The sequence below is a fragment of the Lonchura striata genome, chromosome Z, assembly GCF_050655825.1.
Source record: "Lonchura striata isolate lonStrDom1 chromosome Z, ASM5065582v1, whole genome shotgun sequence".
Classification (NCBI taxonomy): Eukaryota; Metazoa; Chordata; class Aves; order Passeriformes; family Estrildidae; genus Lonchura; species Lonchura striata.
In genome coordinates this window covers 7,870,120-7,897,117 of record NC_140740.1, presented here as the reverse complement: position 1 = coordinate 7,897,117, position 26,998 = coordinate 7,870,120, and the positions used below count along the sequence as shown (strand labels likewise).

Sequence of the window (26,998 nt, the reverse complement as noted above, 5' to 3'; positions counted from 1 at the left end):
TTGATCTGATAGTCACATGTCTTATAACTTTGGAACTTTTGTCATGACTACATATTTGGCATGTTTGTTCTGTTTGGTGACATGATGTCTGTTGGAATGAGCACTGTGTGAAATTGTAATGAATTTTCTGAGCGAATAGTACCTCTGCTCTCTGCTAGGTTCCTGCAGAAATTTAAAATTACCTAATACCCTGAAATAATCCTTTCAACTACTAAATCCTTTGTTGAATTGAGAGGATCTTGATGGGGAGGTTCAAAATATGATGTGGCTGGGGAGAGATCGCTGAAAGATTGCTGTGATGTGTGTTTGCTTTTATTTTGTAAATCAGACTTAAAATAACACCCTGATTTAATTAGTAAGATTCTACACACATATGTACATGAATACATACATTTTAAAAGAAGTAGATGGGATGTTCTTGGTTGCAGTTACACACTAGTTTAGAAAAAATATGTATTTAATGTGCATTAAAAATCCCTTTGTTTTGATTTATATAATATTCTGAGTGAAAAACTGGTTTTCCTGCAAGGTCAAATAGTTCCTTCTAAGGCACACTGCAGCTGGGCAATTGCAAAAAAAGTCAGAACAAGACCACTGTTGTAGCTCTTTAATTTTATCTAGGTAGCCCTAAAAAATACTTGGATGGAATAAATAAACTCCGTACTGGCTACAGTTGTGTTTTGTCATATATTTGGTTATGCCTGCTGTGCAAATTCTGAATCTTCATTGCTGTAAGATACAGACTAGTTTCAATGTGTCAGGGGAAAGAGCTGTGGAAATGCTAAATGGTGTTTATATATGTACTGCAGTTGGAACAGGACATGTGCTATATTTTGAACAAAGCCAAAGTTTATCCCTTAAATCCACATTTCAATACTCGCCCTGTTTAATGGAATTGTTTGCCTCTGTATGTCATTCAGTAGTGCTTATCAAAGTTGTCCCAGGCCTTGAATCTGATATTTTGAGTCAAAAAAGCTCCCTCTTGTTAATATTTTTTTGTTAATGAGAAATCTGTGAATGTAGAACCTTACTTGTAGTTTGGTGTTGTTGCTAGATAAGTGAACATTTTCAGTGCTCACTTGAAATGGAACTCTTGAGTTTTGGTTGTGGGAAGTGAAGTAGAATTCGTGTATCTTTTGGTAACTTATTTTCTCCTGTTTTGTAAGAAGTATACATTTAATTGGTGTTAAATTTTATGGCTCACTTCTGAAGAGATGTGTGAAGTGGGTCATTCCACAACCAGCATGCTAGCTAATATAGACTTTGCATCTTTAGTTGTTAATGTTTTTTTGGGTTTTTTTTTGTTTGGTTGGTTTTTTTGGGGTTTTTTTGGGGTTTTTTTTGTTGCTGGGGTTTTTTGGTTGGTTGGTTGTTTTTAGGGGTTTTTGAGGTTTTTTTTGTGTAAGCAGTTTAATTCAGCAGCATCATAAAAATAAAAATCAGGTTTCAGCACAGAGTTGTTTTTTTAAAATTAAAGTATTTAGTATATGACAATACTTGAGTCTGATAAAAGGTATAAAAATATTATTGATGAATAAGTTGGCACATAGTTAATGGGTATTTCTGTGGCAGATTTGCTCCCTATCATAGTTTACACAATATGGCTTTTTTTTTTTTTTTGCACTCTTTTATTCATTAGCTTACAAATTAAGGCAAATTGTAGACTTCTGCTACTAAATAAATAGTGTTATTTTGCTAAAAGAGCATTTAACCTGTATCTTGTAAAATAAAACTCTATTTGGAAATAATTTTCAAAGACTGCTAAATTTGGTGTGCAGATTTGTTGCTTGTTTGGGAGTCCTGGAAAAAACTGAAGCTGCATTTCTTACATTATGAGGGCTTTGGTTTCTTCTGTCAGAAGTATACATTGGAAACTTGAAGTAGTTTTTCTTTGTAACACTGGCAAACAGTTGTAGTCTGTCTTCATTATCAGTTTTTTACAGTTTAGTTAACTTAAAGCTAATTAGAATGAGATTGTTAATGTAAGATTTTTCTTCTTCAAGTTTATATACTTTGTGAGTACTCACTGAAGTATCTTTGCTGTTTCTGAAGGTGATTTACAAGCAATAAACTCAGTTTGTCCATGTTAAAATTAACAATACTTTTTTTTTTTTTAAGGTTTTTATTAATTTGAGAGCTGATAGTAAGAGATGAGGAAAAATACAGTCTTCAGACTACGTCAGCTTATGAGACCTTGGAATTTATATTGAGTTCTGCTGAACTAGAGATGCTTAAAGGCTGTTTCAGTGTTCCCGTCAGAGCACCATTCTTGCAGAATTTTAAATTCAGACGGTGACTTGTCAGAAGTGACAGTGGCACTTACAGTATACACTAATGTCAGAAGAGAAATGGCTTCTATTACTTGAACTAATGGAGGCTAATACTTACAGGTAGTCTGTTGTTAGAGAAGAACCTGTTAATAAAGGGGAAAAGCCCTAAAAATGTATTTCAGGTATTTCAGGAGAACAGGAGTTATGTCTCTTGTTTTTGGCGTATAAAAGAATTTCAGTTTTCTTTATAGTTCAAAAATTGCACAAATATTTTAGGAAATACAGAATTTATAAGTGGCTAAATTGGTCTGTGCCTAATCCTGCTGATATTGACACTTTCTGGCTTGTAGCAGTTAAGTTCCTATCTTTTATTTCAGTGAAATTCAGGATTCTAAATTGCACTTTCTCCAATAAATCATTGATCCTACAGATCTGCTTTTTTTCACTAAAGATTCTGGCCTTTCTCCTAGGACAAGAAGGATAAAGTCTCAAGATTTGACACCATACGTCATTCCATAGCTGGAATTATAAGGTCTCCAAAATCCATGTTGGGTTCATCATCGGTAAGTAGTACCAATATTGTAGTATTGGGATATATTATTTTTTCACTTTAAATAAGATTTCTTTGTCCTTGAAACATCATGTATTTCCATTTGAATGGAAAAATTACATTAAAATAATGTTATATAAACACTGTGCTGACTGATCAGCATACAGGATAATATCATAGTGTAATGGTATGTCAAAACAACTTGCCACACTTGGGAGAATCACAGTTTGTGTGTTCTTTGCAGCTCCCAGAGTGATGCTATATTGTTCAAAATATTCTTCCCAATGAGGCTGATTTTCTTGAAATGCACTGTATGATAATAATCTGTAGTATGTTAGGTGGCCATACATGTTTTACCAATTGTTGCAATAATTGTATTACCCATATTTTTTTATAAAAAGCTCCAATGTATAAGCATATTGTTACTAGTGCTACTACTGCTGGTACTATTTAAGTTACTTAAAGTAATCTTGCTTAAAACCACTGTAAAAATGATTGTTGAGTATCTCTGGGGTGTAGTTAGCTTTTGTTCAAATTCTGTAATTGCTGGACAAATGTCCTTGTTTTTTTTAGTTTGTATTTCCATCTGTGTGTTTCCTATGGAAGCTTGCACTATCAGTTAGAATCCTTGAGCACCTACTTATGGATGTGTCAGATTGTACTTGAAAACCTTCTGCCTTTGTCTTGAAGAGGAACGCGTGATCACCATAACCCTCCCAACTTAAAATCAAACCAAAACAACAACTCACAAACCAAGCAAAAGAAAAAAATACTGGAAGAACTTCGGGTGAAGTTTTTAAAAATTGTTTCCATTTGCCTTTTAATTGTGATCTTGTCACCTGAAATACAAGCTCAAAGTAGCATTATTGAGAAAAATTCAGGAGCGGGTCTTGTATTTTATGCTGCAGGATTGCATCCAAGGGCCCGTTAAAGGACATGGCAAACCATATTTAAGCTAGATAGTATTCAGAATGGGTGGAACAGATAACAATTACATATGTGTAAATATACATGTGTATACAGAGGACAATGGTACATAGTGATGGAGGAATGGAAAAATAAGTATGATAATGAAATATAATTAGGGTAGAAAGGCTTTTCCTCTGAAAAACATGAGACTTGCATGGCATTTCAAAAACTAACAGGAAAAACCTTGCTAAAATATTAAAATATCCTTGATGTTAAACAAAATCTCCACATTATTGTGATCTTCATTTTATTAAAGGTCTAGTTATGGTAAAAAGGCAGCAGTTCATATTAAAAACTGATTAAAATGTATATTTCTGTGATCTCTGTTCTTTATAAGATCTCACCTCTTTATGCAGGTGATGCACAGCATTCATGTCTATTTCTATGTATTACAAAACTTATGACTTCAACGTAAACCAAAAAGCTTCCAGAAACCACAGAAAATACCATACCTAGAACTGCTTCAGAGAAAAATTGGAAGAGAAAAAATATCTCAAGAGGAAGATAAAAATAAAATGCTTAGATTAAATCAGGGAAAGTCAATGTCAAAATGTCAGTTGGCTTAAAGTGTCATTTTCAGTAGTCTATGTGCCACACTGTTTTCATTTCATGGAAGCTGATGTAAATCTGGCTGTAGATATATGGTAGATAGGACTGGTGAAATCTTGGAATATATTTGTAAGAAGTAAGATTGGCATTGGTTCATTTGAGTCAGAAAGTAAAATCTGAGTAACAAGTGCAATCTTGATTACCTGTCGCCTAAATGACAACTAAATTACTTCAGAGTTAGAATACATAAACTAGCCAATTTTCAATTTTGCTTTGTATTTTGATTTAGTGATTTTGTGTTAGAAAAGCTGACCATATCTATACAGCTCAAATTTGCTTCACGAATTAGTACTTAGCTATTAAATGTGGTCATCTCTTTCCTGCTGACAACTACATAATAATTTTAATTGCTAAATATATAAACTAGTACTTAAAGCTTACTATGCATCAATATTCAAAGTGATTATTGAATGTATATTATAAAGTAATATTAACATTCATTTAAAATTTTAGTTTTTTTAAAATAGACCAGTACAAAAAAAGGATGTCAAAGCAGATTCAGAAAAGAACCAGTACTGATCATCTCATATAGTCTAGTCTAAAATGTGATACTACCTGTTTACAAATTATTTAAGTATTTAAAGTTTTTTAAGTATTTCTAAGTATTTAATTTTTAAATATATTAAAACTTTAGAAATGGAACAATATCATTATTTAAATGTGGTGCTATATTATAAACACTGTCTAGTATTTTTAATTGGTGGATAAATTGAATTTTGTTTGTATAAATTTGAGAGGACTAATTTTTTTGTATATCATCTGGAAAAAGCCATAGGGAAACTCTGCCATTCTAAAAGCAAGCAGGAGGTTTTGTGTGTTGACACTGAAATTCTATGCATGCTCTCAGAATGAGAAGGTAATACAGGAAAAAAGTGTTGCTTGAAGAGAAAGAAAGAGGATTCAGGCAGTTTTTCTTGGACAAAATGCAATCCAATTTTCTATAACAGCAAGAGATGTAAGTTTAATCAAATGAGGAGAGGAAACACAACAGTGGGGGTAACTTTTGTGTACTGGTAATAAAATGCTGTGAATAATCTGAATGAAGAGTCTGAACAGATTGCATCATGAATACCAGCTTCTGCCCTTCTGCATATTTTCTTTTTTTGTATGACACATTTGAGCTTGACACAAACATCTGCTTTTGTTAACAGGATTTTTTTCTTTTACTCTTCAAAGGATAATAAGTGGAATTCATACTTGTTTCAGATGTTATTAGCATGTGGGAATGAGCCAGGTACACAGAGAGAATATTCCATAGGGTATGTCTTAAATTGTCAACCTAAATTTATTGCTTTGGATTCTCATTAGTGTCAGGCTACTCTTTTACACTGTAAAAGAAAAAGTACCTTGAGAAAATGTTTTGTTTGCTCAAAGATTGAAAATAAGGGATTACTGAACATTTGCATTCAGAATATATACAAAAATACAATATTGAACATAAGTATAATAAAATATCATTCCCATTATTTTTATTTAATTGTTAGTGCAAGTGAAGGAATGAATAATGCACAATTTTTTTGAGTTAGAAATGACACATTGCTGTTGTCTCAGTTTTTTTTTTCTTGAAATAAGGGAAGCAGCTGAGAACTGCTTCTTTTTACTATTGGAGAAGAGCATATGTTTTAATGGATTGTTAAGCAGGGAGAGAGAAAGGGGCTCAATATAAGGAAAGTGGACAGTACTAGATCCATGAGGAGCATGATCAAATACACGAGACATACATCTCCTTGTAGAAGAAAAAGTGTGATTAAATATATAAGGACACACCCCCCCAGCCTCACCCAATAATCAATGGGTGAAATATGGAAATAAATGGAAATCTTAAGGGAAAAAAGACAATGGCAAAAAAAAAAAAAAAAAAAAAAAAGTAAGAGGGAGAGTTGAAATTTGCAGTGTGAGTTCCTTTCTTTCTGCACGGTTTGGTTAGTAATTGTTACCTTCCAGCAGAATTAACAACAAAAATCCTAGAAGCAATATTTCTTCCTTTAGGCTATTGAATCATGGAATGCTTCTGTAAGTGTACATACAAATGAGCAAGAGATCCAGCCCCCAAATGAAATTGTAAAACATTAAAGTCTAGAATATAAACTTGTCATATTAACTTGCTGGATGATATTTAAGTAGAGTTTAAAGAAAAGAGGTGGGAATTTAATTTTGTGCAGGTAGCTTTTTTTTTTTCCTCCTGTTTTCCTTAAAGACCAATCTATCGTGTAATTCGAACTATAAAATGCAGTAGAAATATTAGTACTAATGGTGGTAAACTGAGTTGAAATCAATATTAAAGTAGTTATATATTGTGCATTGGTACTGTTTTTTTCTGGGCTTTCAGCCATGTTTCATTCTTTAGCAAGTTAGGGTCAATATTATATCATAGAAACAATATGTTAGAATCAGAAGACTTGTTCATAAAAAGAATGAGATTTTAATAACATTCAAGAGTAATTGCCACTTACTTCATCAGAAAAACCACCTTGATATGATAAATCAAGGTAAGGTGAAGTGAAAAACAATCAACAGAGAACTCCATGGAATTTCCACTGTTGCTTTCTGAAGTAATAGATAACACTTTAGTCAAATTTCAAAGAGGGGGAAAATCTACGGGAGAGTTATAGACAATACCATTGTTATCTATGTCTAAAATGCTCTGTTTTCCTTCCATAAACTTTTTCTTTTGTCATAAAGGCTCTTAAGATACTTTGTTTTGCGATTTGATCCTGATTGTTTGGTTCCTCAGCCTGCACCCAGTTTGTACATAAGCAAATGTTACAATCTGGTGGCTTCCTTTTGAGGCTATAAAATAAATTGCATGTCAGGTTGATTTTTTTTCTTAAACTTTCATGAAGGCCATGAAGTAACCCTATACTGTACTTTTATCCTTAGGAGCATTCCCTCTCAGGTAGGAATGTGCTCCTCTTGAAGGGTTTGCTGCTCTGAATATAACAGAGGTTTAGGTTTTCTTTCAAGTCGAGCTCAGAATCTCTGAATAAATAAATTAAAAAAATATTTACTTGAAATAAATATTTAAGTAAATCACATTGTCTTAACATTTTGAAAGCTTTTCTCTTTCTTTTAGAAATTTGTGAAAGAAAATGTCATATTGTCATTTAACAATGGTGAACATTTTTCACCTGGGATGTTTTTTAACTGTTGATGAAATTGAAAGATATGACTACCTTCTTAGACAATCAGTATCTCTGCTTTTTAGCAGCTCATTGTGCTGATAAACACATAACATTGGAGTAGAGCTTTTGCCTCTAAAAACTGTGCAATTTGTGTTCAAGCTGTAGTTATTTCTTAAATAGTGCTTCCTATCTCTGACTCTGTAACAGACCACACTTTTTCTAGTGATCACATATTGGTTATAAGTGCTTGTTTCAAATCTCAGGTCTGAAATTCTCCTTGATGAGAATTTAATCCATGATGATTCTCTCTCTTTCTGTTGATATCTGAGAGCACAAGGGTCTGTCAGGTTCTTAAATATGTTCTCCAGTTTTCCATCAGTTTTGGACTAAACTGGTTCTTTGAGGTATAACTTAGGCAGCCAGAAGCCAACAAAGACATTTTTAACAGCTAAAAATATATCCAAGTACTAAAGAATTGCAGATATTTGGAAACAAGAATTTCTGTTTAGATTCCCATTTTTGGGTCTGCTCATTTCCACTCTCAGAGTCCGAGACCATTCCTAGTGTTTTTTTGGACTAGGTGTGGCACTATAATCAAAGTATCTTCTGAGAAGAACCTTAAATGTATGGATGGCCTCCAGCCTGGGTTGTTACCAGGGCAGAGCAATAGCAGAGGTTAATTCAGAATGGTGTTGCTTTGCTTGCATCTGTTTAATTGTCCTTCACTGAGATGTAGATCTCCATGCTGTTACTTAGGTGCAATTCAGGAGGCTGGAGAACATTCACATACCTGTTCTACTCACAGTGTGAACTGTGTTGTCATTCACAGTTTTACCACTCTGGCTCTGAGAATTTCTATGAGCTCTGGCAATGTTTTTGAATTACATACAGCTTAAATGAGGGCTTGTCTTCCTACTCATAACAAATAAATCAGAAGTGGTCAGTGACAAAATATAAAGTTTTCTTCAGTGTTCTGTTAAATAATGTAGGCATGTTTAAATTAATGTGTGAAATCATAGATTAAAACTGATTAGCTCCCACTTATAGCTGGTAGCTTCCATTTGCAGCCAATTCCATGTAGTGAAGACAATTCCTTATAATCTTTGTGTCTTATCATAAGGACACTACATCCAGGTGTGTACGCTGCACTACAGGGTGCATGCTAGGAAAACACATAATTTTTAATTGATTTGGGATACAATTGATAAATTCTGTGAAAACAGTTTATCCGATTCAAGTGCTTTGTATGAGTATTATGGTTTTGTGCCTGAGAAGTTTCTGTCTGGATAAAGAAATTATTTTCAGTTGTAAGTAGTATGTCAGAATGTGTGAGAAGGAGTTGGTCAGTATGCCTTACAAAAAATAGTAAGCCAGATAAAAAATATTGCATCATTTTATGGATGATTCCTTAAACTTCTGCTTTTGATATGTTGATTTTCCAGGTAAATAGAAAAGACGGTGATCAATATGCTTTTGTGCCAAGTGTAAGAGCTGTAAGAGCCTTGATTCTGTTGGTTAATAGAAATACATAATTTAGATACATAAAACAGAAATTATTGTTGTTTGTGATACTTTCCATGTACTAGTAAACTCTATAAGTGTACAATTATAGTAACATTTTTCTTCAATATTTTTCCCAAGTTCTTTGATGTAATTTCAACCACTGAGAAACCATTGGCTGAGCAAGACTGGTATCATGGTGCAATTCCAAGAATAGAAGCCCAGGAGCTGTTAAAACAGCAAGGAGACTTCTTGGTGCGAGAGAGCCACGGGAAACCTGGTGAATATGTCCTTTCTGTGTTTTCAGATGGACAACGGAGACACTTTATCATACAATATGCTGATGTACGTCTCTGATATAGTACTGAATATTCAATTTAGGACCTAAATAGTTTACTATAGCAAATGGATATAGCCTTTATGTGCAAATATTAAAGCTGTTGGAAATATTTCCGTCAGTGCTGGAACTGGGGGTAAAGGTCATTCTGGGAAACAAAGGAAAAGTATGAAGTATCAGGTTATTCAGTATCTTTTGTTTTATACTGAAAAGGCAAGATATTTCTGTAAATATTTTGAAATCTGGAAATTGTTACTCTTTATTTATGCATTTACATTTGGTTATTGATTACTTGGTCACCCATTTTCATAGCTGGTGCAAATTAGGCTACTTCTAGTTCAGACTGGAAAGACAGCACTGCATCTTCCTGAAAAATGGAAACAACCATACAGAAGAAAGTAATCTGTGTTTATTTTTATACACATGGGAACTGAAGTTCCTGTTGCATTTGCAATGCTTATTTTTTTTAGTCCTGTGGTTCTTGTTTTTTCAGTATTACACAAACACTTTTGGATGTTGTACAGTGTGTATGCTTCTAAGGACTAGAATTGACTCCCTTGTTGCTCTGAGGAAAAAATTGATGACTTAATGAACATCATATTAATTATCATCTACCTTTATGCAGTAGGGGGTTTTTTATTCCTCTTAATGCATTGCTTGGTTTTTTTAATGATACATTTTTCTTTTTACCTTGGAGAATTTTAAACTTATTAAAAATGTGACAGTTCCCATAACATTGCTAGAAATATTTATTGAAGTATGAAATCGCAGCAAATCATTCTCAGTTTTGATTCAGTAGTGTTGTCTCTTCAGTCTCTTGTAATAAAGTTTCCCACGTATAGAAGAATTCTCAATTTAATTGCATAATGGTGATACACTGAGGGAATTTCATTGTGTGACTCCCCAGATGATGCAGCATGCCTGGGGTAACTCAATGTGTACCTGGTTTATTTTCTTTCGAGAAGCAGTGATATTTTTCAAACTTCACAGAGGTTGGAATGCTTCTCTAGGATTAGTGATTATAGACACTTGTCACACTGGAGAGTGTTCATTAGTTATCACCTAGAATTTTCCTTGTAAAAGTGAACACACAGTTTATTTTATTTTGATTGTATGACCTTAAAGTATTTTGATGTGTCAGAGTGCAAAATGAGAAAATAAAAGTAAAAAAATTACCTATACCTAGAGTCTTACAAGGTGCTTGGTGCACCCTGATCTGATCCAGCAGAAATAAAAGCACATTATATATGTGGTCTAACTGAAATAATTTTGTGCAAATCATTGTTTGTGCAAGTAGATCTTGAAAAAGATAGCTTGTACTTTCAAGTCCAAGTTCCAATTATTATTTAAGGGCCTGCCAATCAGATTTCTCTTCCGTTGTGTGTGTGTGGGGAGGTTTCCACCAAAGCAAAACAAAACAAAAGAAGCTATCTTTCTCTCCATAGTTTTGTACTTTCTCTGAGCAGTTAAATTTGAAATGTGAGACTAATATTATTTAATGTTGCATAGCCTGGACAGTCCCAGCATTGTCAGGTCAAGATATTTAATCTGCTTGTACATTTACTAATAAAGCATTATGTTCATCTGCTCTCGGGATTAATTTGTAGTAGATTTTCTTGTCAGTCATGGAAGCTAACACTTTTTTTTTGTCCTTAAAGATGTTCCGTCCTCTGTATGCATTCCTATGGGGTGAATTTTCTGAGAATGAGAAAAAGAATTATTAAGTTCTAGAAAATAGGTATTTGGAGTGTTAGGGTCATATAGTGATGGATTTATTAATGAACATTTTTGTAGACAAGTTTTAGGAGAGTTTAGTACAAAGGATTTGTTTGTTTTTTACATTGATATGAACTATGTGGAATTAGATTTCTGACTGGTCAAGAAACAGTTGCTGACTCTTGGATCATTGACAGGTTTCCATATTTGCTTCTGAATTAAGTACTGAAGATTAGAGTAAGACATCAGTTTTAACAGCAATCCTTTAATTGTATAAGTGTTCAGTGTCTGGTTTTATGATTACTTTAAAAGCTAATCTTGATACAACTACATGATAAATTAATTAATCATTCAGCTTTGGGCATCAAAATTTACTGCTGTCATTCAAGGCTACCATTGTTTTCACTTCTGCTTATTTGAGGCTGTGCCATTTTAACGTATTGGTTTGTTAGTGATCTTAGTAAGGGTCAGGATTAGGTGTAAACACACAGAATGAAAGGACACTGGCTTCTCTAAAGGTTTTACGTAAATGGAAGCAAATGGGCAGTGGCTGGCTCTGGAATGAGGAAGTAACAGGCAGTAGTGGTGGTTGTGCTGAGGAGACTCAGAGCAAGTTTTTTGGATCAGCACAGAAGTATGAAGGAGCTTATTTGAAAGGAATGGGAACTAGTGTTAATGATCAATCAAAGCTGAGTCACTATTTAATAAACAACAAAACGTTCAGACTGTGGAAACATTTTTATGATAGAGATCTGTGAATGTTAAAAACAGCTGACAAGACCCTGCTGTCTTAACCAACAGTAATGACACGTTTCAGGAAGTTAATGCTTTAACCCTTAAGGAAATAGTGAATTTAGCGTGCACTATGCAAGGAATTCAGCCCTTGGAGCCCTTGGAGCTCTACCATGCCAGTGGTAGAGGTGCTCATTGCCCATTTGTGTAAATGAACTTGAATCACCATCTGTGCTCTGAGTTTTTTAAATTGCAGTACTTGTTCATTGCTGCTTTGTCAGACTGGCTTATGGCAGCTACTGCCTTGTGGGAAAAGCTCTCTGTAGATACTGAGACTTACTAAAGCAGGAGACTTTATTGTGTTTCACAATCAGCTGCAAGGTCCTGCCCAACTTCAGTTTGAAGCCTGTGTATCACCTGCCTTTGTCTCTAGCTTGTTTAGACATTCCTGATAAATACTCTTTATTAAAGACTAGTCATGCATTCTATAAACTATTGCAGGGTTTTACTAATTTTATGAGACAATAAATGAAGAAAGATGAGATTAGGATAGCATTGCATATCTCCTGTTTATTTTATCTCTTGTAGTATTTTATCATATATATTTTTTAGTTTGCTTGCTGTAATTTTTAGAAATAAATAAGAAGTTGGTGTTGTTTTTTCTGGTTTACAATATTTTTATTTCACTCTGTAATAGCTGTGATTTTAACAGCCCTATCTATTTAAATTAAGAGTTTATATAGTTAAAATAGTTTAAATAGAGTTATTTTATCATATTGCCTTAAGTGATTGATGAAGCAATTTTGAATTTATTAATTTATCATTTTCATAATTATCATTCAGGTTAAGTTAGTATAAATGCTATCCAATCGGTCAGAAAAGGAATCTAAAATAACTCTATAAATAAAGTGTACATTTTTTTTTTTGTGGTTACTAGTGAAGAAAGTTTGGTCAAGCACTTTTGCAGTTTCTTGTTCAAACTATTGCTTATAGAGAAATAAGGTTTTCCTTTTGTGTCCATACAGAATCAATATCGTTTTGAGGGAACTGGGTTTCCAACTATTCCTCAGCTCATAGAACATCATTACACAACAAAGCAAGTTATTACAAAGAAGTCGGGCGTTGTTCTGCTTAATCCTGTTGTTAAGGTAAAGCATACATTCCAGAACCTTTATTTAATAGACAATATTTTTGGGGGTTTCTGTTATTACTTAAATAAGTTTCTGTGGAACTTCTCAGAGGATTTTTCATTTTTGTTCACTTTGTGACTTGGCTCCTGATGTCTTTCAAAATTTTCACCTCTGTGCAATTAATTTACTTAAAACAACTCTCCATCCTGATTCTTACCATGAATTTCTGCTATTTTGAAAGAATAGCATTCAACTTCTTACCAAGTATCCTAATACTTTTATTTTTGGTTTCACACTTGGATTGCTCTAAGTAATTCAAAGTAGTAGTTCATTGCTGTTCCTTCTATAAAGTAAAAAAATTATTTTATATAATGGAGAAGGTGTCATGAAATTTGGAAGACTTAATACAACTGCATTTTGTCCCTATTTTATATCGCAAAAATAAGTTAGACACATGAAAAGGAACTGATATACCACCATCAATGAACATTTAAAACAAAAATTCCCTTTTTAATCAGGGAAAGTCTTTCAGGATCGAAATAAAAAGGGCTAAGTATTAAACTGTATGTTTTGAGAGTCTCCTTGACTTCTTCTAGCAGTTTTTAAAGTTAGTATCTGTCTAGTTGTTATGTCATTCATAAGCCAACTCCACTTACATCTTTGCATCTTTTGTTCTTGATGTATTTATTTTTTTAAGACTGGTTTCAGGCCTGATTCAACATAATTTTAGGAAGTATGACAATTTATATTTGACCATTAGTTACCTACTTTACCTACTCCAGGGTCCTAGTTCTTTTCTGTTAATAATCCTAAGAAAGTCAAGTATGTTTTTTTCTCTCAAAATTGCACTTAACTCTTCTATATAATTTTAAAATTTTAAGAATGGGGCATTGGAAATACACATTTTATGTTAATATCTTGCTGATTACCAAACTGATGCTTCATAAGTTGTTTACATTCATTATAGATCACATGAGAAAGCATAGGACATAATTTTGATGTGTGAGTAATTTTTTTGTATAAATGGTTTAAGCTCCAAATAAGCTCAAAATGAAATCTTTTTAAGCCTGTTTGCAAATTTCTCTTTCTCTTTAATACTGTGTTTTAAAGGTGTAATGCTTTTTCTGTTTTCTGACTGTACATAATGTGAAAGCAGCCCTGTTTTTTAGTAAATGTAAAACGATAGTATAGAATATTATCACATTATCTTACTTATTTTCTGGTAAACTGGAACACACCTAATCTGTAAAACAGCAGTCATTCTTCATTCTCTGATGCTTACTTTGAAGATAGGCAGTTTCTTATTCCTGCCTTTTTTGTTTCATTTAGTATTTTCTCTTCGTAACTTAAGTTTTAATTTAAACATAGGATTGTGTAACTATAGCCAAATAATTTTTTTAGTCGCTATCCTACAGAACAAACATACTCCCAAATGGCTTCCTGCTCATTTCACCATTACCTCTGCCGTGGCAGCAGCGAATTCCCCCCCAGGCAGTAGATCCGGCCATTCTCCTCCAAAACCCAGAGAGCAAGAGAGAGCTCATATCCAACCTAGCCAACCACACCTTTCCCAGGGCAACTTCTTTTTTCTGTTGACTAAATTATTGTCGTTTAGCAACAAAATAGGAGATAATTCTCTAAGAGAAAGAAAACAAAAGGAAAAACCCCTAACTTCCAGTCAGCCTTTTGTTTTTCCTCTATTCAGGGTGAAAATGAAGTTTGTCCACTCCTTCCTGGGTTTGTTGAGTTAGTATAAACTAAACTCAGTATTAACTAATAGTTAGTTGAAATAATGGCATTTCCTCTAGCATTGTGCTAGTTGGTAGATGATCTGAGCTGCAGTGCACAACTACTCAGGTTTCCCAAAAATTATGCAAGTAATTGGCATCTGTCCATAAAATCCACAGGCTGCATCTGTTTTTTCATATGACTTACCTTGTCCTGGTGTGCATCAGTCTTAATATTCAAGAGTACTTTCTTTAGGGTTAGTAAACCTTTCTACTTCCATTCTGATCTGTTACGTGAAGTAATGGAAAGGGTGGCTGTTAGTACTAAGAAAAGTATTGGGTGACAAAAAACTGATTGCATGGATTTTTTAATATGCATATTGCAATTGCATGTATACTTTCATGAATTTATTAAATGAGATACCAGTTTCTATAGCTACTAATACTTGGTGTAAGCTAAATCCAATGTATGGTATCCTTAGTGCTTCCTGACCTGTAGTTTGAGCCAAATAAGTCAGTGTTGATTTGAATTTCTTAAGAGCAGCTATTCTCAAAAATATTTAATTGTTTTGGTTTGAGCTATAATTTCATGGTGGTTTTAGTTCTCCTATCTGATAAAAACTATTTGCTGTATTCTGAAGAAGTACTTCAGAGTGAAGCAAATGAATGTTGTGAACTTTCCTTTTTAATTTGCTTGGAACTCTGGCTTTCATATGGAGAAGTGCACACATTTTAAGTCAATTTTCCAAAGTGAAAACTGACACCTAGTGTTGAGGGTAATTTATGCATCATGTGCTATTACCAAGATGTCATTAATCATTTCATTAAAGTTCATTTGGCAGGTGCAAAGACTGTTTTTGCTTTGTTCACATTATAGCTGCAGAGCAGTCATTGTCATTTCATGTAATCTTTAATCTTCTTATGCAAATTGCTGTCCCTGTAATAACCTATTTAGAAATTTAAAGTTAAATATGACAAACTTCACAGCAAAAAAAAGAAAAAGAGTTGCCCTTTTTCATTTGCTTTTGCTTTTCTTCCTTCCCACAGTCATTCATCCTCCTTTACTATGTTAGTAAAATTAGTGTTCACCTTCTGTGATGTTGCCCTTGAAAGGAACAGGCTTAATTGTGTCACAAAAGGCCTGTCCCATGTCCCATTTCATGTATACTGAGTTACCTGCTTGGAATTTTAATGATTCTCTAATAATAGAATTTAAATTAGAAAAACTGATGGCATTAAAAAGATATCTGTGAGTAACTTCCTTAATGGAAAAACGTCTCATATTTATTTATAATCTTCTAGGAAAAAAACGTATTTTGTGTTATTCAGGTTGTTATTGATGGATTGACTGGTACACAAAACCCCTGAGTAACTCAAAGCACACCCTAGGACTTTGTTAATAAATTGCTGGTTTTACCATACTGGATGTATTTTAATCTTTTAATATCTTTGACCTCCTGTTTTGGAAGTTTTTAGATTTCTTTAAATATAATTTGTTTTTACAGTTTTACAGATTACAAAACCTATATTAAGGTGTGAATGTGCTTCAGTTTGACTACTAGAAAAGAGAATTATCAAAAAAAAAAAAAAAGGAATACCATTTTAATTTAAGTGTGCATGTATTAAAGTTTTCACTTAGATCATAAATACACTTTGAAATAAATCTGCTCAGGATGCACAGCTGCTCATGGGAGGGAGTTCAGTTTTCAGAACCAGGAAAGATTTAGCCTGAAATGATGCTTTTTCCCCAGATAGATGTTTCAGATTCTGAGCACCAATTGATTCACTCTGGAGATCTGCTACTATTTCACTAGTGCTGAAATGCTCTGAATGCTGAATGCTCTGTAGTTAATTCAAATTCTGAGCATATGGAAAAAAATTAACTGCTACTTTGTCAGATGAGTTAAGCCATGTGTTTGTTACTAGTAACTTTAATTTAAAAATTCTGGATCTGTTTTTATGTGACAAAGAAACCTGTGATATGGTCTGATATTTGCATACACAGGAAAATGATGGCTCATAAATGATGAAGTGAAAGAAAAGTGCTGAAAGAAAAAACCCAGGTATTTCTCAGTAGTGTTTCTAATGCTGATAAATAAGTTTGCAAATAACATTAGAATTCTCTGCAGATCTGATGCTGTCTTGCAAGGTATGAATATATTGATGAGTTAGACATAGAAAGAAATTCTGAAGAGCTATAAATTTAAGTTAGATTTTCTTCATGAAAATCTGAAATTATGCTAATTTTTTGCTGGTGGGTTTTCTGGGGGATTTGTTTTATTTTAGCAAAGCAAGCTGAGTTTCACTGTTGCAGACAACACATGGGCTTAGAGTACATGTAGTGTGTGCCCCTCAGGCCAGCAAAAGCACAGGAGGAGGAGTTGGAGGAGGTTACTGAACAGTCTCAGTTTCAGGGAACCACTCTTATGCTGCTGGGGGATACTGGATAGAAACACAATTTACAAAGGCCAAGTTTGTCGCAAAGTAATGCTGTCACACAATTTTAGATGCTCATTTCATGGCTGGAGACAATTAAGATGCTGCAGAGGGAAGCAGTGGCAATAATGGTGTTGCCTGTGGGGAAGATCATAGTGAGTCTGAGCTGAGGACAACTCTTGAGGAGCAGGAGTCTGAAAGGAGGAAGCAGCCTGTAGCAGAGAGTGATGCAGTTATTGCAGCTCTACCTTAGCTAGATTTGTCATTCCAAAGAGGATTCCTGTGGCACCCTGGATTACCTGTGTGATACCCACTAATTTGGCTAGGCATTCTGTAGGAATGCCAGGAAGCACCTGGTGGTAGTGATCTTTGCATGCTGGTTTTTTTGGCCTAAAGTTGTAATTCCTGTGAGTGTGGTTAAAGTTTAACACATACATTTTTAAATGTCAAAATCTATCTTCAGTTTTCTTTAAGAAAACTGATTACCATTAAAAGTGAGTGTTTATAATATGCAAAAGACATACTTAGAGGAAATGAATGTATTTATTGAATACAAAATGAATCAATAGCCTGCAGCCATTGACATTTGAGAGCAGAGTTTCATATCTTATTATTAGAGGTGCAAATCACTTACGTTCTTATTCCTTCAGAATTTGGAGAAGTGTCACAGGATTTGCTTTTAACAATTTTTAGCAGAGATTATTGCAATATTTCTGTCAGGTAACAAAAAGAATGCATCATCCTTAATGGTGGCCTGTATTGTCAAGGCATGTTACCCTGTAGAGAAGAGGGAAAAAAAGAGAGAAATTTACTCTTTGTGCTAACAAAGTACCGAACCAAATTTATGTATAGTTTCCAATATATTGTGTATTTTCAAAATTGAAAGTACTTACTTTTTCAAAAAATCTTATTAAAATGTGTAGTAATAATGGAGGTAGATAAGGCTTCTTGAATAATGAATAACAAGGGTTGTTTTATATTCAAAGTTTTTTTTTTAAGTTTTTTATAGTTTAGTTTTTAAAGTTTGTTTTTTTTTTCTTTTTTATAGTTTTTTTTTAGAGGCCATGGCAATAAACATCTGCTATGTTGAATGTTTCTAATTCAGTCTTGTTTCTCTGGTATTTCTTTCCATGATCAGGTTTAGATTAAAATTGAAAGATAAGATTTATAAAGGATGTAAGCATTATGCTCAAACCTAGAAAAAAAATTTATTTTATCAAGTATATGAATTTCATTTTAACAAATACAATGTAATTTTTGACCAATCTCATAAAGAAAAATCTCTGTCATGAAATTTTAAATGAAACCTTGGCAACATGTGCATTCCTACTTTCTGTACAACTTTCATTAAAAAAATTACAGAATGCTATATTGCTGTGTGGAGTGCACATTGAATAAAATGAGTTACTTCAAACACAACTGAAACACTAGGAAGTAGAAAAAATAATTAAAATTTATAAAGCAAGAGATGGAAGCAAGCCATTCATTCTTATAAAAAAATAAAAAGGTATATTGTTAGGAAGGAATAAAAATTATTAAATGAAAGATTTAAGAGAATTTTTTTGATAACTGGTAGATAAGAGAATAAATTGCATCAATTAAAGGATCCTTCATCAAAGATTATTTAGATTTACTAGATTTTGTTGCTGGTAATTTGCATATACATGTGAAAATCAAAGAATTGATTGTGTTCTGTAATATTCTGGGTGTAAATTGTACCTTATGGAACACTTGTAAAAACTTGGGCTTTTATCAGAAGCTTTATAATACAGAATTGTAATAAAAAATTGTATTAGAATTGTTTATGACTGCAGCAGCTTTTCTGCTGAACTGAAATGCTTAGGAGTTTTTTTATGGATTCTGACTTCTTCCCCATATTTGGAATTCAGACATTCCCTAATAATTATTTTCTATAAGATTGTGAGTTGTAAACTTCTTGTAGTCCTCTGATTATATTCTTCCTATTTTCACTAGTGCAGTCAGGATGACCTTAATGCAAATAATGCTTTGAGTTTTCAGTATTTTCATAATATATGGCTGACAAACACATAACCTTCCTTGAACGTGGGCTGTCATGGGTCAGAAAACACAGTGGAGATTAAGAACAGGAATGAGTGTCTGTGCTCTTACATTCCTTTGTAGAGTTATATTTGTGCACAGTGGGGTACTGTGAAGTAGCTTGTGGTTGCTTAAGTGTTTTGGTTTCCATCAATTGAAGTGGAACAGAATGTTAAAAAGGAGTGAAATGACATTTCAGCTATGGAGGAGTAAAGGATACACACAAAAGGAGCTATAGGGTAAGAAAGGTACATTTTTCTTAAATCAGGTTAGTGCATCCGATGTATGTAATAGTGCCCAAATTCTGAAGAAGATCAGTTTATTTAAATGTTGATTAAGGAGGAATTCAGGGGTGAGAATAGGTAAGGTTTTAGGATTCCTTATTTGCAAGGTAAATACTGTACTTAGCCTACTGTTGAGGGTAGTGCATGGATTTCATGCTTAGTTCATAATGAAGTAAATGCTATTACCATCCTTTCTGTCACTAATAGAGTGACAAATCTTTATTTCCTTTCTTTTTCCTGTAACTAATAAAGTTGCTAGTGATTTACATAGTGTTTTACAAAAATCAAGATCACCCCCATAGAGTGGTAATCAGTGGTACAAAGTCTAATTGGAGGCCACTAACTACTGCTGTACCCCCAGGGTCAGTACTGTGTCCAAGCCTTCCTTCATTGACTTCATTAACAAACTGGGTGTTGGGGCATGAGCAGTTTCACTGATGAGACCAGTCTTGACAAAGGGGCTGATACACCAGAGGGTCAGGTTACCATCCAGAGGGACCTGGACAGGCTGGAGAAAGGGTTAGACAGGAGCCTCATGCAGATCAATAAGGGGGAAAGCAAAGTTCTGCAACTGGGGGAGCACAACTCCAGGCACCTTGCCTTCACTCCAAACATCCTCCCCCTTCCTTCCTTTTGATCAGCTTTATATGCTAAGTGTGATGCTGAATGGTATGGCATATCCCTTTGGTCTGTTTGGTGTCAGTTGTCTTAATTTTATCCCCTCCCAGCTACTTGTATAACTGCTAGAATAGGTGGTAAATTCTTCAAACCATTCATATTCACTGTTTTCATTTCATGTTTAATTTTAGAGAAGGATTTGCACATATGCATGCCATAAAGATTGCTTCGTATGTAATCATTTTTGTCAAGAGAATAATTTAACATGTAAAACCAAAATACAACCCCACACTGACTACTGTGAACAAAATTACCTCAGCCAGCAGCATTACAGTAGCAAAGTATAGATTGCTACAGACCACACAGGAAAATTTTGTCACCAATATGGGAGAAAAAGTATTGCTGAAGACAGCATTCAGAAGATTGCTAAAGTAAAAATAGAATCTTCTAATATCTGGCAGAGATATTTGGTGTGTGTGCAGCTTTTCTTTGTGTGACCTTCATTGATCGGCTTTTCTTTTTCTGCTGCTGTGAGATTTTCCAGTGTTTTTGCTATCTGAATAATGAGTTAATGGTATGTGAGAAATTCCCAATATCTTGTTAAAGAACTGCATGCATCTGATGTAAAAATCCGGTGCAGCATGCTCTTTTTAAACTCTTGGCATCTATGTAATGTTGAATGACTTCTGATTCAAAACCAACTTCTTACTTGGAATGTAGGCCAAGCTCACTGGTACACTGAAATCTCATAAGTTAAGCATGCAGTTTCCTTTCTGTGTGGCTTTGCCTTTTCCCTGCACTTTTGCAGTCACAAATTAGCTAATACAGAAGAATTTTTGAAATTTAGACTGGTTATTTTGTTCCAGTTCAGTGGTTTTAACATGCTATCTGAAGATTATGAAAGACAGTGCAAAATGAGCAGGTGTGGCTGTTAAAACATAGGATGAAGGATCTTGGGGTTTTGCTTTAAACAAAATAGTAATTTGGTGGAAGTGTTAATGTGGAACTGTAGCACGCTGAAAGGTATGCATGCTGAAACATAGACATTATTTTTGAGGGATGAATTAAGTGTTTATCTTCCTGGGGTAAAGAAATCATCTAACTGGAAACAACTGGATATTTTTGAAGTTAAGTCAGGATGGAACTAAGTGTGTGGCTAGGTATCTTATATAGTTCAAGGAGACTGTCTTGGACATTTTTACAAACACCTGTAGTTCCCCCAGCCCCATATGACATACCTTTTCATATGTGGGTGGGAGTAAAAATGTGTTTGCACATATGTGAAAATATTTTAGCCTATTTTAATAATTTGAGTGTTTGGGGAAGGTATTATGCATGCATAATGTGACTCTGCTTTTCCATTCCTCTGTTTAAATTATATGGAATGTTTAAATGGAAAACCACATTGCCGACTGGTTTTGTTTGCCTCTGAGTGTTTTGTAGGGCATACCTGATCCAGAGCTGATAATTTTTCTGTTTGAATATATTTGGTTGACCAATGATTCATAGTACTTTGTTCTGGTAGCTGAATTTACTGTATTCAGTTAAGAAGAATAGTATGTGTTCTAATGTGCTTGAAATATAATGATTTTGACATAAACTTCACTTTCTTTTTCCTGAGCTAAAGGATTTCACATTCTATGTCTTTTTGTTTTCTTGGTTGTTTTTAACTTCTTTATTTTTCTTTATTTCCTATATTTTTCCTGAAATATCCTCAGCAACATTTTAGCCCTTCCATGAATAAGAAAACATAAGCTTAGGGAACTACTGCAAAAAAACCCCTGAGGAAAACGGGTATTGTATGTTGAATTGTACAGTCACTTTGTCTACTGATCTTCAAGAAAGAATGGTCAAAGAACAGCTGTGCAGGTAATCTGAGGTCACGTATGCAGTTTATAAATTGCACAGTAGCTTTTCCAAATCTTACTTCTCCCCTCCTGTTTTATGATAATTTAGAATTTGGTTTAGCAGGAGGGTTGAACTTCACAGAGTTTTTTATGTAACAGTAAGAAATCAGATAAAATAGTAATTTTTCCCAAGGAGCTAAACCTGTCTGTGATATTATTCTCTTTTACAACCCACATTGAGTTTCATCAGTGTAGCTTAATACAGTGCTGTTAATAATGCAAAGCAGCTTCCATAACAGTTTTTACAGCTCATGAATTTTATTCTGAAACAGTTTTAAAGAAGTTGCCAGTGAAGTTTTTCAAAACTCTTCATGTAAAATCCACCTTTTCTTATGAAAAATCTTTCCCATCAGCTACCCTTACTTCTGTACTTAATCTGAAGGACTTGAAACACATAATTTATGATTCATGAAATTGATATGAACATTAGATCTAGTGGCATAGGTGGTATCAAAAATAGTACTTCTCTAAAAAGACAATTTCTCATTCCTACATTAATAAGCCCTATCCACATGTACACAGCTGTTACTTTTTTTTTTTTTTTCTGTCTGGTTCATCAAGTTCTGATAAGTGAGATTTGAATACCCATCTGATGAAAATTGTCTGCGATTCTGATTTTCTTAGCCATAAAAAGAATTTTACTCCAATTATACTTAGTATTGGAAAGGAAAGATTAACTTTCCATTTCTGTTGATGTGGAAAAATAGCTCTTAGCTGCAGTAATTCATAGTACTGATATTTCCTATTTAACTTGGAAGAAGAAGAGCAAATAATACTTTCCAAAGTATTTTTGATGCATTTTTTCTCTGCTTAAAACATGGAGGAACAGGCATCATGCATGTTTATACACTTGACTCTTGAAATGTTGACAATATCCCTCTATTTTGAGGTTTTCTAGAAGAATGTTATGGAATAATGTACTGGGATGAGGGAAAGGGGAGGGATATTTAGGTTTATCATAAATGCCACATGCTGTGCTTGGATATTCTTAATATTGGAAAGTCATATCTTTTGAGTTCTCTTAAAGCAATAAGTTTTGTTTGATTCCTTCTGGGGCTCCCTAAGTCAACTAAGGTTTCCAGCCTATAGAGTTTTTTATCCTTTTTCACTTTTGCTACAACTACAATTAAGATGAAAAACAGTAACAATGTTTGCTGTAGATACTGCTTTCTGAGCTAGGAAGAGTAAATAATGTGAGAGAGAACAGGAGATGAATAAATAACAGTGATAATTACATAAAGGTTTTTCTTACTCATACTATGTTGGAATTTGATCAGGGTTTCCTCACTCTTTCTCTTTGAAAAATCTTGGTAAGAATCTTGGTGTTTGGCAGTTCTCTGAAACTGAATACATACACAGGTGGCTTTTTTTCCCTTCCCTTTTCTCTCTCCTTTTTAGAAATGGTGAGATTTTTAGAACCAAATATTTAAGCTGAGGCTCATAAATTCATACCTAATTCTCAAAACATCTGTTTTTAAAAGTTTACTTTCTAATTGCTTTACTACTGGTTTTAAATTTGAAAAAGTAGCATTTTAGAATTCTTAATGATTGATACTGTGTCTTGGTTACTGAGAATTATAGGAAAAGAATGCTAAGGGAGTTTGAACACTAAGTATTAGATCATTATTATGTTTTCTCTTTTATTGATAGCTGTTATAATTTACTGCAGACAATTTGTAAGCTTTCTTCCTGGTATAGTAATTTGAGATCTCTTTGATGTAGCTTCTCCCAGTAAAGGGAGATGGGCAGGAAAAAACCTGCAGTTACGTATTTTGAAGATGTTTAAGGTAATAGTGATAACATTTCAGTCTCATAGCTCAGAAAAGGAGAAATGAGATTTCATTTTATACATCAACCATCTGCTGTCCAAACTGTTCTCAGTGCCTTGCACACAACTCCTGTATACTCACTGAAGCAAGTATTGATGAACAATTGAATCATTGCTATCTTTGCAAGGTTTGAACCTTATCATGGTCTAGGGAACCATGAAACACCCTAACATTATAAAAGGAATGCTACGTATCCAGGAAAAGAATACTGTATATGCAGAATACATTGTTTTATGAGTAAAAAAAAGGAGACATTTCTGATTATTTTAAAGTACTCATTTTCACAAGTGAAAATTTTATTTTTTAATTACTTGTCTGTTTGAGGTTTTGGTTTTTGAAATAACTCTTCTCTTTGAAAATGCTTATTTTTGTTGAAGTCAGACAAGTGTGCTGGGTAGTTGCACAGAGTCTAGAAAGGTAGTCACTAGCAAGCTGCTGCATATAAAAGCCTTCAGTGTGATGTGGGTTATCAAGTGCCTGACTATTGGGGAAGGATGACTGTCAAGGCTGACGAAGTTCTCCCCTTTGTGTGCTGTCTGGTTGACAGCTTGTTTCTCAGTGTTTGACCAACAGATGTAGCAGTACCTCCACAGGTAAGATAAACTGATAGGATTCCCATAATCTTATTAGTAAACCTGTGCTTAAAGTGTGGCATTCGTGTCATTCAGTTTCTCCTCCTGGGGAAAGCTAGAGGACAGAAATAGAGTGTGGTAAAGCTTGTAAATTTCCCAAGTAGTTTCATTTGGAAATAAGGTATATAATTAAGATTGCAAGTGAGTACGCTCAAGTGCTAATTTGTGTGGCTGAATTTTTCGGAAGTGCTTTTATATTCTGTGGTCCAAAATTAACAAGAGAAAAATCTGAACAAGTGCAAGGTAAAGGGAGATTTATAGCAGTGTCACTATAGAATAAGAGGACTGCATAATAAACAGCTTCCTTTTGGGTGAAATTAATGGGCATTAATAGTCTCAGGGGTTCTGTTTGCTTCCATTCAGATTACTTTGATTAGGTACAAAAATGTATTGGATTTGCTCCACTTGATTTAGAAGCAGCTAACTCTTAATGAAATGAAAATTTCTGTGGACTGATGTGCATTAAAGTGTTTGTTGACCTATACCTGCATTCAAGAATATTTTTGTCCCATTTTTCTGTCACATTTCTTTTATAATTTTCAATATCTTTTGCATACATGATTAATATGTAGACTAAAGGCTTTTGAAAACTGGAAAGATTGTTACATTCTATTCACAGTCAGAATTAAGCATTTAGAGAAGATCATGAACTTCATGATCAGACAGATATTACTTTATTTCATAACCTTTGTTTATGAGTACTAGTATTTATGCATTGATTTTGACATTGATAAGTGTGCCTTATTGATGTTTTTAATCATTAACAGCTATTCTAATTATTGAATGATGTCATATTAAACTCAGAGCAATTCAGGTAGATTTAGTGAGATAACAAATTTGCAGTAGAATGTCTTGTTATCTTTGACCTTAGTGTTCATAATGTAGTTTATTTATTAAAGGCAATTATCTGAACCAATGACAATGTATTTTGAACACTGTTTTAATTAATATATAACACACTGCAAATCAGAAGATTTGGTTTGTTTCTTTTTTAGTGTCAGAATTGTACACTGGCATGATGTACATGACTGTTAGGTTTTTTCTTACTTCTGCTGAAGAAACTGCTTTTGTGCAGTTTATAGCAGTTACATCAAACAAAGTTGATCAAGCTTTAAATAATTCTTTTTGAAAAATCCGGCAGAACTACAATAAATTAATGAATGGGTTAAAGTGGTATAAGAAATGACTGAAGGCTTTCTTAAAAAGTACAGGTAATGATTAATGTAAGAGAATGCAATAATAATAAATATAAGGTAATATAAAGTAATGCAATGATTATAAATCCTTCAACAGATAATTTAATTCCAGTTTATGGTATTTTCTTTGGTTAGTTTTCTGAAGAATTACCAGATTGCTTTCCTTTATAAACAACCTTTTGAAATGTCATATTGTGAATTTATTAAAAAAAAGTTACTCATTGAAGTACAGAATCCTTATAGTTAAGCAGGGATTAAAAAAATCAATTCAATTTTAATTCTTTAACTTTTGAGCTTTACCACACTTATTTCAATGTTAAAAACTATTATGTTAATACCACTAAGTAGTAATTTTTGTGGGTTAAGGTTTTTACAGCTTTCTTTGCAAATTGTTTTCTTAAACTTGAGTATTATTATTGAAAGAGTGTGCAGTTGGATAGCACTTCCTATCAATTTGTAGTATAACAGCTTTTGAATGAGGCATTCATTCAGCAGAAGGTATCTAGTGAGATGAAGGAAGTATGTTTCTTATGATGTTTGATCAGTGAGACAGTAGTTTTAAGTAATAATCTTGTGTATAGGGGAAAAATAAACTATTGTATGTTGAGAATTTCCCCTAAGTCTCACCATTTCCCACCCAGGGAAGAGATATAGTAAAGATTGGTTTAAATCATGCAGCATGGTAGCGTGGTACAGGAATCCTTGGGATGGGACTGAGAGGTGTTGTGTGCTGGGAGTTTGTTTTAATGAAGGCATTCAGAAAGTCTCTAGAATGCACACTTGTGACATTATACTTACGAACAAAAGCATAGAAATCACACTAGCAATGATCCCCACCCCTTTTTAGATTTGCTGAATTCATGTTCGACAGAAAATCTCTGGAGAGGGTGACTCCATGACCTCCCTAGGCAGCTTACTCCAATTCCTAACCACTCTGTCAGTGAAGAACTTTTTTCTAATTTCTAATCTGAACCTCCCCTGGCATTATTTAAGATCATTTCCTCTTGTCCTTTGATTTGGGATGTGGCAGAAGAGACTGACCCCCACCTAGCCACACCTCCCTTTCTACAGACTGAGCACCCCCAGCTCCCTCAGCTGCTCCTCATCTGACTTTTGCTGCAGAGACTCCCTAGCTCCAGTGTCCTTTTCTGGACATGTTCCAGCCCCCCCATGTCCTTCCTGAGTGGAAGGGTGTAGAGCTGGACACCAGTGCCCAGCACAGGCCATGGTCAGTGCCTGGGCAAATGCTTTACCTGGCATGTGTTGTCTTTTCAAGCAGTTGCCTGTAATATTTCCAACTTCCAGAACAGATGGAAGAGATGCAAGTATGTGTCTTGCTGACAAGTTGAAAGATCAGTTCATTTCCGTGTGCACTG

The 26,998-nt window shown here is 34.0% G+C and overlaps 1 protein-coding gene across 3 annotated transcripts in view; it reads left to right on the top strand.

Annotated features, from left to right (window-relative positions):
* FER (FER tyrosine kinase) overlaps window positions 1-26,998 on the top strand; it is a 153,981-nt gene that overhangs the window by 73,447 nt on the left and 53,536 nt on the right. For all 3 annotated transcript variants that reach the window (XM_021524773.4, XM_021524774.4, XM_085566655.1), the window contains 3 exons: window positions 2,741-2,833; window positions 9,162-9,365; window positions 12,831-12,953. In XM_021524773.4, the coding sequence (XP_021380448.1) occupies window positions 2,741-2,833; window positions 9,162-9,365; window positions 12,831-12,953 (420 nt within the window). The remainder of the gene's footprint in view (window positions 1-2,740; window positions 2,834-9,161; window positions 9,366-12,830; window positions 12,954-26,998) is intronic.